This window comes from Lepisma saccharinum, chromosome 2 (genome assembly GCF_977018435.1).
Source record: "Lepisma saccharinum chromosome 2, izLepSacc3.1, whole genome shotgun sequence".
Lineage (NCBI taxonomy): Eukaryota > Metazoa > Arthropoda > Insecta > Zygentoma > Lepismatidae > Lepisma > Lepisma saccharinum.
Genome location: NC_139230.1, coordinates 158,331,912 through 158,347,692, shown reverse-complemented (window position 1 = coordinate 158,347,692; position 15,781 = coordinate 158,331,912). Strand labels below are relative to the sequence as shown.

Sequence of the window (15,781 nt, the reverse complement as noted above, 5' to 3'; positions counted from 1 at the left end):
ATGTCTATTTTCCATGCTCTAATTCACATAAGCTACCGTCAAACCGAATTTCACTTCTATATCTTAAGAAGTAACATTTTTCAATATGGCGTCCATCAACTTCCGGTTTTCAACAATCATGTTGATTTAACATGCACTAATTAGCAAGATCTACCACCAAATCGAATTTCACTTCTATATCTTAAGAAGTAACATTTTTCAATATGGCGTCCATGAACTTCCGGTTTTCCACAATCATGTCTATTTTCCATGCTCTAATTCAGATAAGCTACCGTCAAACCGAATTTCACTTCTATATCTTAAGAAGTAACATTTTTCAATATGGCGTCCATCAACTTCCGGTTTTCAGCAATCATGTTGATTTAACATGCACTAATTAGCAAGATCTACCACCAAACCGAATTTCACTTCTCTATCTTAAGAAGTGACATTTTTCAATATGGCGTCTAATTTCCAGTTTTACCAAAATAATTTTGATTGGCAATGGCAGGTCAACCCGAATTTCAGATCTGTAACTTAGATGGTAACATTACTCAATATGGCGTACATTAACTTTCCCTTTTTTCCACATGTATTATTAGTTGGTAATATTCTAATTACATAAACTATCATCATGTCGAACTTTCAATATCTTGCTTGAAAATATTTTTTTTAAATATGTTCACCTTGCACCCAATATTACGTGTATTGGTTATATAAAAGTAACATTATTAATAACAAATCTCACGATTCCATATTTATTTATATATATACAATTTATATTTTATTGCCTACAACCTCAATTAATATTAGTTCTTATCGATTTTTCAAGAATTCAACAATGAAAGTTTTAAAATGAAGAGTTACGTGACATATATTTTCTGATCCATTCAATACCCATTTGATTTGCTGAAAATAGGTTTTGTTACAATTGTACCCGATCCTAAAGTTCAGATATACCCATCATGAATTTGTACCGGTATGATTCTAAGTAGAGGTACGTACCGTAACGGAACCGGCATTCAGATAAGGAACAAGTTCCATGCTTTCTGGTACGGGTATTTTAACGTTCCACTCTGTGTACCCAAAGCTGTCGTCCCCGAAGCACTCTCGGGTACGAACGGAACGGTATAGCAGAAGCGTTACTGTTCGCCTTACCAAGAGGTTCTGGTATTTTCCTTGGAACGGTCCACAGCACTTGGGCCGGTACGCGGTACCCGGTACGGAAATAACGCGGAACGGTGACAAATACCAATGAATTGCGTTACGTTACAGGTCCCTGCTGAGAACACCTGTTTGATTTGGGATAAGTGTTGCTGCAGCACAATTGTAAATCTACAGCACTTCTTTGTTTCGGCCAAACATGCCCATATTGCTCGATGGCAATAGCAGTTGCACAAGAGTGAGATTTTGATAGATTGACAAGTTCGCACTTTAGTTCAATGCGCAAGCACCTTCTGATGCCAAAACAATATAATCATTTTCATCTGCTTCTTGAGATTACATTCTTTGGAGCTCAAACAATGGAATAGTATAATAAATAAATAAAAAAAAAGTCATATTTCCTTCTGACTTCGACCAAACTTTTCTTGCAGTCATGTTATATGTGCAAAAAACATTCAGTATCTAATGTATTACCAAGCGCAGTCAGCTTCTATTTTGACTGGGTGGGCAGGAGCCAAATGCTGATAAATTAGTGTTTGCAGCTATAAAGTTTATGAGTTTCACAAACGTATTCTCTCGCCCTCTCCCGAACTCCTTTGTATTTCTTTCACCTTTTGTCTTTGCTGTTGTTCGTCAGGTCTCCCATATCACACAACAAGAGGACAACCCTTGGTTCTGACGTCACCGGGAAGTACTTTCATTGTAAGGCTAAATGCCCAAGTTGTTGGGTTAGGTATATTAGGTTTAGTTCTCTGAGGATAAATAATACATTTACAGTGTATTTATGCTAAGAGAATCAAACATAACAGACCTAACTTAACAACATAGGCATTCTTTGTCCGACTTGATTGATTGACTGATTTGTTGCTTTTTAAGTCCACTTTATGCACAGAAAGGCTAGTCACATGGGTTATCCATTCACCAAATCTTCCATTTAAAATTCTCTCTATCCACTCCAGTCTAAAAAAAAAAGTAGCGAAAGAACTCCATGTCGTCACCTTGGCTACCATTCCTATCTTTTCTGTGTCAATCAAGGATGGCCACTCACCCCCCCCCCCACCTCCACCCTGAGATTTCTGGAAATACTTAATGAAATTCGAATGGTGAAATTGTAGCAATATTTTACAAAATATATTGTTTTCTGTGATTTACAGGCCATAATTATTATTATGATTGATTTGGTGTTTTAAGTCCACTTTATGCACAGTAAGGCTAATTGGGACTAGACCTACAGTTTAAAGTGGGATCCAAACCACTATGTGCCTCCACTGGGAATCGAACCTGGGACCCCTTGATTACAAGGCGACAACACAACCACTGCACCACCGGGGAGCAATTATTATTATTTGAAATAGGGTTACATTTAAGCTTACAGTTTATTTTGCATTGATTTAACTATACAAAAACAGCTTTTTGTTCTGCAAGAATTGATGTTACGTGTACAGTTATGAAAATTATATGCAGATATGCAGAATATAGAAATATCAAATGTATGTAATTATTTAAAAAAAACATAATTAGAAGTAGCAGTAATAATAATAATAATAACAAAATTAAGAGCAGTAATAATATAATAACAAATATCAATAATAATAATAAAAGTTTCTATGACTGCCCAAATTCTGGAATCCAATTTTTTTTGGCCATCCCTAGCCTTAATGTTGTAATCTGCTTCCCAGGGGGTGGAGGTTTATCCAGGATTTCTTGGAAAATCTACATGCAACTTCTTGTGCTGGCCTTCCAACTTGTCACAAAGGTGAACAAACCTTTGAAAAGGACAAATGTTGACAGATGAGTTGTTCAGGGTGGCTACAAACAAGCAAAAATGAAATTCCCTGACTTTTCCAGTTTTTCCAGGAAAAAAAAATACATTTTTCCCTGACAATAACAAACTAAACTAAATCGAAATAATAAACTCATACAGATCCAGGTATGGTTTTGTTAAGTACCAATATTATCTTCTATGGAATTGACTTAATTTCTCTATTCTCTATGATTTAAATTCAAACTGCAAAATAGTGAATTTGGAAAATTATTACAATTCACAAGCTATGGAAGGATTACAGAATTTTGTCATATGCAGTAAGTTTAAAATAAAATACTTGATTATTTTTAAAGTTATGACTAAATGAGATAAGAGTGAAGAGAGATTGATTAAGAAATACAATTTGTAATTTATCAGTCTCCTTATACATTCTCGGTATTACGTATATGTTGATATTTTCACTGAGGTTTGGAACACTCTGCTTGCAAGAACCATGAGTGCGGACTCATTTTTCAATGCATAAAGCTACTTCCCTTTTCTCTGTAAAGCAAACAACTTAACTCTTGCATATAAGTGAAACAATTGAATCGAACAAAATAAAGTGTCATATTTCTTTACATTATCAATGGGATTTCTGCTTCAGTACAGTATATCCAAGAGAAGTACTGTGAAACTGACAACATGCAGTTATACCATTAATGCTGACGAAAAGGGTATGTAGGTATTAGAAATTTAACGCAAGGAATTTATAGAATTGCATTGTATAGGTACCTGATTTAGCTAACCACACATTAAAACAGGAAAACACTAATAATAAAAGCTTCTGAAAGTTCATATACGAGGGGCATCCTGAAAAAAAGCTCCAATGGTGCCTATACACAGCACTAGTGGTTGGAGAGCGACACACACACATGCAGGCAAGAATAAGTAGCATGTAGCTGTAATCTGGTACAGTTGCAATGCAGCCATTTTAGGACAGTTCTAGGTTAAAGATTGCAGCTCTCACACAGTCTCCCACTGACTGCGATGTAGCCTACATTGCATGCTCACAATTTGGCACAGAGCCAGGACGTCGTGAGTGATAGTGTGGTCAGACGATGGTGCAGACAATTCATGGAAGGCCAATCGAATGTGCACAACCGCATACAGCTGAGTACACACAGGCCCTTTGCATCACTTCAGGTGAGAGATCTTGGACCACTCCCTGAACAGCCCTGGCCTTGAATGTACAGACTTTCATCTATTTGCTTAACTGAAGAGGTTTCTGGCAGGGCAAGGATTTGACAGCTACACTGCGGTAGAGATAGTTCCAGTCTTTGCTGTCAGACACATATACCATGGACATACAAAATTTAGTGCCATGCTATGACAAATGCCAGAACAACGGTGGTGATTATGCCAAAAAATAGGTTAGGACTCACTGTTACTAATGCAATAAATTACAACTGATATTCTTGTTTTATTTATACCTAATCAGCAGACTCTTTGATATATATATTTTTTTTCAAATTGGTGTATTTTCTTATTTTTTTTATTTCTTACTATACGGTGTTATTTTTCTCAAATTCACATTTTCATTTTAGCGCATTTTCTGGCAAATATCTGAAATTATACCTTCATGGTGTTTTAAAACTACTGTTTCAAATTGTAAGTCACATGGCTTACGCCTCTTCGTGAGAGTTTGATATCTTGGAAGTTATTTTGGGAAAGTTATTTTCCATACCCCTTTTTTAATTTTAAGGTAAGAATTTTAGATAATGGAATTTTCCCCGCATATACTGAAGGGTTCATAATGACCATAAGTACTCCCCTGCACTTTTCCATGAAGGTGTATAGGAGTGTGGAGTTAGGGTCCCACACTTTCTTGATCACGGCTGAAGGTGGGGGTGATGTGATCAACACCATGCTCCTGACTACATTTATCCCTCAAAGTTTCCTCAAGGTACCAGCTTCATATGATGCTGGGTGGGTGCTGGAGCTGTTTGAATAGGTGGAAAACATCCCAGTTCTCCACTGCAGGGGATCGACCCCAGGTCTCTCACATAGTAGTCAGACTTCCTAACGACTGAGCTCCATTATTACTCGCTCGACAAATGCCGATGGTGTGCACTTAGCTTGGTAATTCAAAACATATCTCGTGAGACAAATACGAAGATGTGGCCCTCGTATGACTGTAGACACGCACTCGATCTCCTGTTAGAACTCTGCCACTTTGCTCTGTGATGCAAATTGTTTCGATAGAAGTTGAAAAAATCGTGGGAAATGCATGATTTAATGTGGCTGTCGGAATTATTTCATGTACGTATAAGTATAACTCTATAGTTTACTCTTGAGTAAAATGCTGGAAAACTTGCATGTTTACGTACACAAACATGGCCTAGAAAAAAAAATAATGTTGGATTTCATGGAATTTTCGTTGTTTTAGGACATTTCTTTAAAAAAAATCGCTAAAAACACCAACAATTCACATTATTTCGATATTTCGAATTGGCGAAAAATGTGTCCAGACATCACTGCACATTCCTAAACATAACTTCGCAGCAATTACCAGTTTTCACGGTTTTGGCTTTTGCGGTTCCATACTAATCGGAAATTACATTCTGGCCACCCCTTGTATAAATCAGTAGATGGAAAGTGAAAATTTAGCAGGGCTGGCAGAGAAAAGTCAATTCTTGAAGAAAGTGATTTGCTTTCATGATTCGAGTAAATATGATATTAAAATATTTACGTATTTTATTTCATAATATTGGACATTAACTTCACTCAGTGAGAGATTAATGACCGACCATCTCTCACGAGTTTAAACAGACAGGACAGAGAGTGGCGTTAATTTCATTGCAATACTAGTGTTGCAGTAAATTTGAGGTTGCGAGCATGCACTTGCCAATTTTTATAACGTTCACCGTTCACTTTTTCGTGATAGTATTCAATATATATCCCGTTTGGTTGGATTCTTCTTGATATCTAAAAATAGTGCAATGTCATTGTAAACGTACGTTAACTTGTGCGAAACCAGTAATACGTCAGGATGATGAAAGAAAACCTTCGTAAGCACTGCTACATAAAATAAGGTGAAGTGAGCCAGAAGAGTAATAAAATTCCAGCAGCATATTTTCAGTCTAAAGCTCTTCTTGTTTATGCATGGGATTTTTGTTGGATGTTGCAGTCCATGCAATTTCTGTCGCATGTTGTAGAGAGATACTTTGTCGGGTGGCGATATTCGACAAAAATAGTATGTATCAATAGAACCTATATTTTTCCATGTTCCTTCAGTTTGCCCAACAAAATGCCTTACTATCGGACGGCGCCACCCGCTCTTATCCCCTCCATCTGTTGACAAGTCCCCTTACTACTCCCATACGGACAAGAAAAAATGATAATTCAATGCATTTTCCACATAATATTTAGAGGCTAAACTAAACCTTTACTCCCCCGATGATACCATATGGTATCATCAGAATAAGGTCGTACTGCCCCGATGATACTTGCTGATTACGAAATGAATGTGCTTTTTGGACCTTCGTACTCTTATGTTTGGGTGGAAACTCTGACATAGGTCTGGAGCAAGCCTGGGAAATTCATATTGATGACAAACCTCGCCCCCTCTCCGCAACATATCAATGCTACATTTCCAAACAGAGTTTCACATTTTGGCTCATGATTCAACTTGTATGGCACCCAGGAACATGAAACATGTTTCAATCAATCTCTTTTGAAACGTCCATTCCTTGAAGAGAATACTAAGGTTTGCGCCTTCTCCCAAAAATAGCAGGAGAAGAGGGGCAAACTCCAGATTTTTATGTTTTTTTTTCATTGAAATTCGTTGGTTGGGCCCCCAAAACCCTTCCTCGTGCATTGTACACGGTTGCATGCTCTGATGTTTTAGCTGCAAAACAAAACTTATAAAAAGTAGATTGCTTCGATAGTGCCCAAGTTGTAACATTTTTCCTTCAAAATTGTAAATTACCTATTTTTCATAAAAAAACAAAACAATATCACATTTTGGCTTATTATTCAACTTGTATGGCACCCAAGAACATGAAATATATTTCATTCTCTTGTGAAATGTCCATTCTTTGAAAAGAATACAAATGTTGCCCCTTCTCCCCAAAATAGTGGGAGAAGAGGGGGCAAAGTTCAGATTCTTATTTTTTTTCCATTGAAATTCGGAGGTCGCGATCCCCAAACCCCCCTTCCTCAGTTCAGCATTCTGAGTTGTACACGGTTGCATGCTCTGATGTTTTATCTGAAAAACAAAACTTATCCGAAGAAGATTGCTCCCATAGTGGCCAAGTTATAACAATTTTCCTCCAAAAATGCGAATTACCTATTTTTCGTAAAAAAAATATCACATTTTGGCTTATTATTCAACTTGTATGGCACCCAACAACATGAAATATGTTTCATTCTCTTGAGAAATGTCCATTCTTTAAAAAGAATACTAAAGTTCTCGCCTTCTCTCCAAAATAGCGGGAGAAGAGGGGTCAAACACCAGATTTTTATGTTTTTTCCATTGAGATTCGGGGGACGTGCCCCCCCCCCCAAGTCCCCCTTCCTCAGTCCGGTGTTCTGAATTGTACACGGTTGCATGTGCTGATGTTTTAGCTGCAAAACAAAAATTATCCGAAGTAGATTTCTCCCATAGTGCCAGAGTTGTAACAATTTTCCTCCAAAGTGTGTTCGAATTTAAAATTCCCGCCCATAAGCCCGGGCGAGAGAATTTTCTCTCTCTCTCTCTCTCTCTCTCTCTCCTTCTGCCATCACTGGTTTCTGGCGCTGTGGTTGTGTTGCGCATAAAAGGGGCCTAAAAGTTGAGGCCGAAACTTGCGAACGAGATTTCCTGTTCCCGTGGAGAATTCCATAACCATATCTTTAAATAAAAATTAAAAAAAATCAATGAAGACTAAATTCCCTGACTTTTTTTGGCACCTCAAATTCCCCGACTTTTCCCGGTTTTCCAGGTCTGTCGCCACCCTGGTTATTGCACTTGGCTGCCCTTCTAGAAATTCAACGGATACTTGCTAATGCCATTGGTAATAACTTCAATATTAGTATTGTCTCAGTCCTAGAAAACATGAATTACCCCAAAATAATTGCTAAAGTGTATTAAATATTATTTTGTTCTTATTTTTAAAATTTACTTAAGGGGGTTCTAAAGCCATGCTAAAGCATAGGCCCAAATTTCAATGGATAACCATACAGCTAATATAAATTCGGTAAAGAAGAAATTTTCTGATATAAAAGATTGGTTTATTCACTAGAACCTGTGATCCTTATAATTTGTTACGATATTGAAGGTATTTAAGTAAATAACAGAAAATATAAGGTCTCTGTCATGTTCAAACTGCTGCGTACAGATGGCGCTGAAGTGGTAGTTTTGTCAGGCTCTTCCCGTATCTGAAATGCTATGTGAGCATATTGTTGTGTATGGAATTGATTTCACTATAGTTCTTGCTTTGCGTGGAAACCTAAATGTGAAAATCCTTAATTAATCACCACGTCATTATAATTTGGTTTTAAAATCTGTGGCTATGTATAAGAATAACGAAACAAATGTTCTTATGGCCACCTTCAGCACATCACTTTTTTGCCAATCAGTATCGTCCAGATTTACATTTGTAGTATGTATATGTTGTGTAAAAGTAGAAACGTCCGTTTCATTCTTATTCTAGGATTCCAGAACAATCTCTCTTTAGATACAGATTAATTTAAACATATTAATAGGTGACAATTCCAACTTGTGTAAACAAACTCGAAATCACCTATATGTAATTTACAGTCACACTGAAAGTAGGTATGGTCTAACAGCTCCATGTTTGGTTCCCAAGTGTAAAATTATTTTGTGAAGAATAAAACATGTAAGACATTTTTAGAAATTAGTGGGTCAAATTATGGATTGAAAATGCATGTCGTATGCACTTCTCACATTCCATGTATTCGAGAATATGCATAGTTACAAAAGATAAAAAATATATATATATAAAAGTTGCGTCAAAATGAAGATTCAAACACACAAATGTTGGAGCTTCATTGGTAACTACAAAATAAAAAAAAGTTCTTTGACCGGGCCCGAACATGCATCCTTCAGAACATAAAGCCATAACTCTGGCCACTCACCTACAGCTCCTACTGGTAGCTCCGTGAGTATTTACTTATAATGTAAGTTGTTTCAATTGTATCATCACGGGCGACTTGCATCTCTTCTCACTCATTTTCTTTCAGATGTAGTTATTTTTTCAGACCACTATAATTTATAACCTTTTGCCACTCGTGTAAATCTTTCTGCAACACATTATTGGGGTGCAACTCCAAGAAAGAGAATATCTTAGTTTTTAAAAAAATTGAGGTGATACTGGTGTGTTCAGTCACACACATGACCTTAACATGTTTATTATTTGAAGTTTTGCTTGCAACGCCACAATCAACCAAGCACAAACTTCCTAGACAAACAGTAACATGATAATAATAATAACCCATGATGTGACAGCCCTCGAAGGGCCTTGGCCTATCTCCCAACTGCCAGTCTCCCTCCCACAATCCTACCTAGAGGTGTGGAGTTCTTCAACTGGTAATGGGGTGACATGTGGTCAGCACGTCGAACCCCCAGCCTTTATAGGAGATATCCACGACCAGGTTACCCTACTCACTCGTAGCTCCCCAATTTCCTCATGATGGTGGGTTGCCACAGGCCATATACACAGGCCGAGAACCCAGAGACTGAACCCAAGTGGACTCGAATCCATGCCATCCTGCAGTCAGAGCCCAAAGCACAGCACCTTAGACCGCACGGCCACAGAGGAGGACCTAGACAAATAGATTAGCACCTACCCATGATTTATGAATAGATCTAGCAACATGGCAATCAGTTGCAATCACAAACGGTGCTACCATCTGTTATCTAAATTGTATCTCAATGGATAATCAGAAAAAAAAGACATTATTATTTAAAAAATGATTCATTTCTCTTTTTAAAAAATTACATATGCAGGTTTGCTTCTCCTGAAATGATTTAAAAACAAAAACTGGAACAATAAAATCAACAATTATCACAGCCTTAAATGTCTTACTCAGATTAGGCACATCTATGATAATGGCAGTTTGGAAAGATGCAGAGTATACAAGCAGGAAGCAAGAAAACAAAATGTAGAATTTTGTAACATACAAGCCTTGAAACTTAAAGTAACTAAATGACTTAACAGCATTGCTGCAATAGCACTTTCATAAACCAAATGATAATTACAGTAAAATGAAACTGCTTTCTTATTATTGTCTTCTTACTTGTGCATACATTCCAGGATCATCGAATTTTTCCCTTCCTCTCACAATACAAAATTTCACACAATTATGAAAATGACATATGTTGGCTAATTGAACCCATTGAATATTTCAAATGAAACACACTTATTTTTATATATAAAATCACACTATCTGGCATTATTTTGACCAAGTAATACAACTTAATTTATCTTTTTTCATTTACTTCTCCATGTAATGCAACCCACCATATTTACTATGGCAATGGGAGACACCCCTCACACAACAGCAAATTGCTAATTACCAGACACTAAACACACACTTAAAAAAAATCTAATACTATCTCCAGGATACATGATAAGTCTTTGCACTAGAAAATTTGCAAATAACTCAAAAACACGTTTAACACAAATACCCTGTACTTATCTTCTTTTTTCAATTATATAAAAACACCTTTTTTTGAACCATGCAAAAAGTGCAGTTATTTATCTGCACACGTAAATAGAAAAAATATATATTTTCGAAATGCTGAACACTTCATTTATAAGAAAAGATTCATGTTTCATGCATATCAGCATTAGCTGAAGAAACCATACATGGCAATACATTCTATTCACAATGCCAAAACTGCATTAAAACAAATATATAATTGAAACACTGACTCAGATCCTGCATACGAATTCTGGCAGTATGGGTACAGTTACAATTCTTTTTTCATTCGTAGAAATAGGAAATCAACTGTGTCTTCTTGTTGTTCCTTTATCTGCATGTGATGTATTCACCACATGGCTAAATTTGTCAATAATGCTGTGTTTCTGAAGTACTTGCGTGTTCTTTCACAAGGCAAAAGATGATAAAACGTTTTCAGAATGTAGATGATGAAAGATGTAAACAAGCATTTGGTGCTAGAAAACTCCCCTTTGATTCTTTCACCAGCAATGGTGTTACAGGTGGAGAAAGAGAATTTCAATCTTTAATTATGCTACATTATATTATAATTGTATTCGAAAAATCAACATTTGTAGATATTAACATCATGTTGTAACAATACTGTGAATAATGGGAAGGAGGGTGTGACCAACAATTGAACTATTGCACAAGCAACACACATGACCATAAACACTACCATCCTAGAATGATACAAAAGGTTATACAGGGTGGCTACTCTAGGAGCATTCCCGGTCTTCAAGGAAACTTTCCAAAAATTAAAGGCTACAAGCAGACTTTTTCTCTATTCAAACCTTATATATGGTACATGACTTTGAGGTTGAGAATCTTCAGTCTTTCCTCGTCAGCTGTGTGCTACGCCATTGCAGTAACCATGTCAGGAAAGGCAAAAAAAAATGGAACAGTTTTTGAAACAAATGGAAACTCGTGTGTTCAAAAAACTACAAGAGCAGAGCAATGAGATGCAAGGGCAATTACGAGAGCAAGGTAAGGAGTTAATCCAGAAAAGTAAACACGTTGAAGAAAGAATTAATTCAAGTGTGTGCAAAGTTGAAACTTCATTGAAGCAAGAAATTGTTGTTGTAACAAGTGAAACAGTGAGAACTGAATGCAAATGTTGAGTTGCTTAAAGATGATTTCGTGGCATTGGAAAATAGAATAGGTACGAACGAATGTGAGAAATTATTTGATTGACTATTAGGATTTCAAAATTTATTTGATAAGCCAGGTCCTTGTAACAAATACTACTTATTATGAAGACATTTTCAAGGATCTGAATCTTTTTTAGTTCATGTTACCAATAATGGGATCTTGACGAAAATTTGGATATACCAGTAGAAATGTTGATGCAAGAGTAATGTAATGATGAAGTGTTTCAACCTATCATTAATTATATAAACAATTCTGAAAGCTTGAATGTGAATTTGCCAAGACAATGTAGAAATTGGAAGAAGTATTATAAGATCTGTAATGGAGTTTTGTTAATGAGAGATTTTCATTTTGAAAATTCATGGAATATATGTATACCTCAATCTTTGATTTCTGTATTTAGAAGAAGAATTAAGAAAATTTATTACTGGCCTCGCATGAGGAAAGATAATTTGAATTATGTTAAAGACCATGAAATATGTTTGAAAACAAAACCCAACAGGTATCTGCCTAAAGAAACTTTTCATTTGCATTATAGCAGAGGTGAAACTGTTTTATTTTTCAATATTCAAGATTCATTGGTTAGAAGCCCCAAAGGAGAGAGGTTTATATTTACATTGCAGGATGCTAATACTAGATATTTATTTGCCTATCCAATGAGATCCAATACAGCTGATAGCATTGCAAAAATCCTCTTAGAAGGGCACATAAGACACTTTGGTATTCCACATAGGTTAGTAAGCAATAATGCTGCAGTGTTCCATTCTAAAAAATATGTAAATACTTTGACTAACTTAGGTATAAAGTTGGCATACACTCCTATGTACCACACGAGTTCTAATTTGGTTGAATTCAGTCATTATGAACTACAGACTAATGCATCTGTATTTTGTAATTAAAAAAAAATCAAGATTGGCCCAAGTATATTGATATAATTGTGAGTTTACTCAATAATAGTATACACACTTGTTTAGGGTATGCTCCATCTGAATTGCAACTTAATAGAAATTTGGAATCATTTTAAGTACCACTTAATTAAATTCCCCATTGGAAAAATAAATTATATATGACTTCTGTTAAGGACTTGGAAATAAAAAAGAAAAAAGACATGAAAGATATAATGTAAGGCAAGAGAATAAGACCCAAGATTAAAGTTTCATATTTAGTATTCATAAAAACTCACTATCTTAGTAATCTTCTAGGAAATCATAGTAATTGGAAACAAAACCAACTAGTATCTTCAAGTTAATAAACTTAAAAACTGGTAAAATTAGTGATAACTTAAGAATTTGGAAATGTTCAAGAGAGAAAAGAGATTTTCATTTATGACAATTAGAAAAGTTAAACCCAGAATTGTACAAGCATTTATTCAAATGAAAGGGTAGATAAATATGTTGCATGCAGATATGTACTCTATATGTTTTGAGATTTTGTTTATAGAATCAAATATTTTGTTCGAATTATAACCATGATTTATTTTTGGTTTGATACAAGATTTGAATTATTTTGATGAATTAAGCAAAGTAATTTTGAGTTATTTTCAATTTGTGTATTATGGAAATAATGTAATTTTATTTTGAATTAATAATGTATGAATTATGAAACATTTAAACTATACATGCAGAATGTCAAAAGTATAACATTTCACTTACTACCTTTGTGAAATTTTTCATTGAAGGAGAGGTATGTATGATCATTTCCTGTCGTATAGGATGTTGTATATTGTGCATGCACGAGAGGTTGCCCGTTTTATTCTTTTGTTATCAGAGGCAAGTGAAGGAAGTAGTTCAGTACGGAACTCTGACATGCAAGGTTGCTTCAGTAAGTTTTAAGAAAGAGAACTATTACATATATCTTACTTAAATTGTATTTTTATTGTATAACCTGAAAGGCGTTTGACAGCTTCAGGCAGTGTGGTTATAATGTCTAGAGAAAAATTCATGCAGAATTCCCAGAATTCAAGGAATTACTGGTGAGTAGCCACCCTGTTATATTAGTTAAAACAGATTTGCTTTTCCCAGGATAAAAACTTCACATTTTGAAATGTTTATATAAGGTACACGTTAATATCACACAGATCAACATAGAAAATCAAACAATACTTTTTTATGCAAAAAATTGTACTTTCTGTATTAACAATTGTTTACATTCATGCAAAATTAAACAAAACAACATTTAGCAGAAGGCATGTGAATGATTAATATTACAAAACACTACATGTTGACTTGAATTTGGTAGGATTGCATTATACTTACTTTCAAGTTCCTTCTGCTATTGTTTAATTAAACTACACAACTTTACAAAAATATAATTATCAGAAAAATAACGCACACATACATATATCTACAAGATTTATGTTTATCATATAAAAAAATAGTCCTTTATTAAAATAATTGGCTTAATTTGAGACAAGTGAAACTGAGAGACCATTATGCAGTGTGTGTTGACAACAAAAAACACAAAACTGCCACATTATATGAGTTAGCAAACAAACTAACAAGGCATAAAACTGAAAATTCTACATGTTTTTCACTGAATTATAGACTTCATCTATGCAGTATGTTAACACAACTGTTTTGTGAAAAGCATATTATTAACATTTGCAGAAAAAAAAGGGCCTTGCTAAAACTGTCTGCTGTTAAGTTCAAAAAGAACTTCAAATAAAAATTAAACTGCATCGTGGCACTTTTCCTCACATGATTGATACTAATATTCTACATACAAACCAGCTCATTAATAATTTACATACACAAAAATAATCATTAAATAAAAACACAAATTTTACTTACATGTGGTTTAAAAAATGCCTTTCCAGAACCAATGTTTCAAATCATAGTTCAAATGCAGTGCCAGATTATTCTTGAACAAAAAATATGCCATGATACAATGGCCAGAAGAAATAAGATTCTTGGGCACCTTATAAATATTAGTTTGAATTCTGTTGAAGCACATAGATTAACACTGATTGGATGAACCTTAAAACTAATATACTACTTTCTAAAATAAGAAACCAGTGTGGCAAGCGGTGGGTAATAGCATGTGCTAATAACACGAGACAGCCAATGTCCACGAGGCAATCTTCTAATTACTGTGACTTTCATTCTTTTAACCATTTTTCTGTCTGTTTATACCTTTTTAATGTTATCTTATTGGTCAACCCTGAAGAACCTGACAACAGATTTGAAACATTGATTTTAGAAAGAAATCTTTTAAACCACATATAAGTAAAACTTATGTTCTTATTTAATAATTTAAGAAATTACTTGAAAATAAAAATATTCTGAAAAACAAAACAGAACCAAAGATATTCACATACTATAAATGGGAAAATAAATGATCACATTATAAAGTAAAGGTACTTTCCAATTTGACTAGAATTAGATAATAAAAATATCATTAAAGTAAAACAAAAAAAAAATTCACTAAAACTGTTTGATTTCTCGATTTCATCTTTGTTAACAATTTAAGAATATATATATATATATATAATTATATATCAAACTCAATTATTCTTCAACAAAGATACAAACACACAGGACAATGACTTCTCTAATTATGCACATTAAAAATATTGCAATTTCTATTTCAAGCAATGTCATCATCTCCACCTAAATATCCAAATCAATCCTCTTCATCACTAAATTCTTCAAATTTTCTCATGAGATTTATGGGAGTAGAATGGGCTCTTCTGCTTGGTGGATATCCACCACTAGTGCTAAGCCTTGGTGTTACAGGTGCATCATCATCATCATCATCCGAGTCAATGCCCCAACTGAAAGACAAGAAACAAATTCATCTTCAACATACAGGGTGCCCATACAGTATTCACTGGATAAATACCACCTATACAAAATTGTTTATTCCTTGTCCGCCATCCGGTAATTTGCACTTTCACTTGGCCATGTTCTGTTGTGGAGTGACTTCGTTTTTTAATTTTCCAAGATCTGCAGCATGTATTTGATGTTGTCCTTTGCATGTTCCCAAGCAAATTCAAGGAACTCCTTGCCTACGGTGATAAGTTTA

General features: G+C 34.9%; 1 protein-coding gene across 2 annotated transcripts in view; it reads right to left on the bottom strand.

The window, feature by feature from the left end:
* Window positions 1-9,896: 9,896 nt before the first annotated feature.
* The window catches only part of LOC145984156 (membrane-associated tyrosine- and threonine-specific cdc2-inhibitory kinase-like), a 107,391-nt gene continuing 101,506 nt past the window's right edge, over window positions 9,897-15,781 (bottom strand). For both annotated transcript variants that reach the window (XM_083117635.1, XM_083117636.1), the window contains one exon: window positions 9,897-15,530. In XM_083117635.1, the coding sequence (XP_082973761.1) occupies window positions 15,380-15,530 (151 nt within the window). In that variant the 3' untranslated portion in view covers window positions 9,897-15,379. The remainder of the gene's footprint in view (window positions 15,531-15,781) is intronic.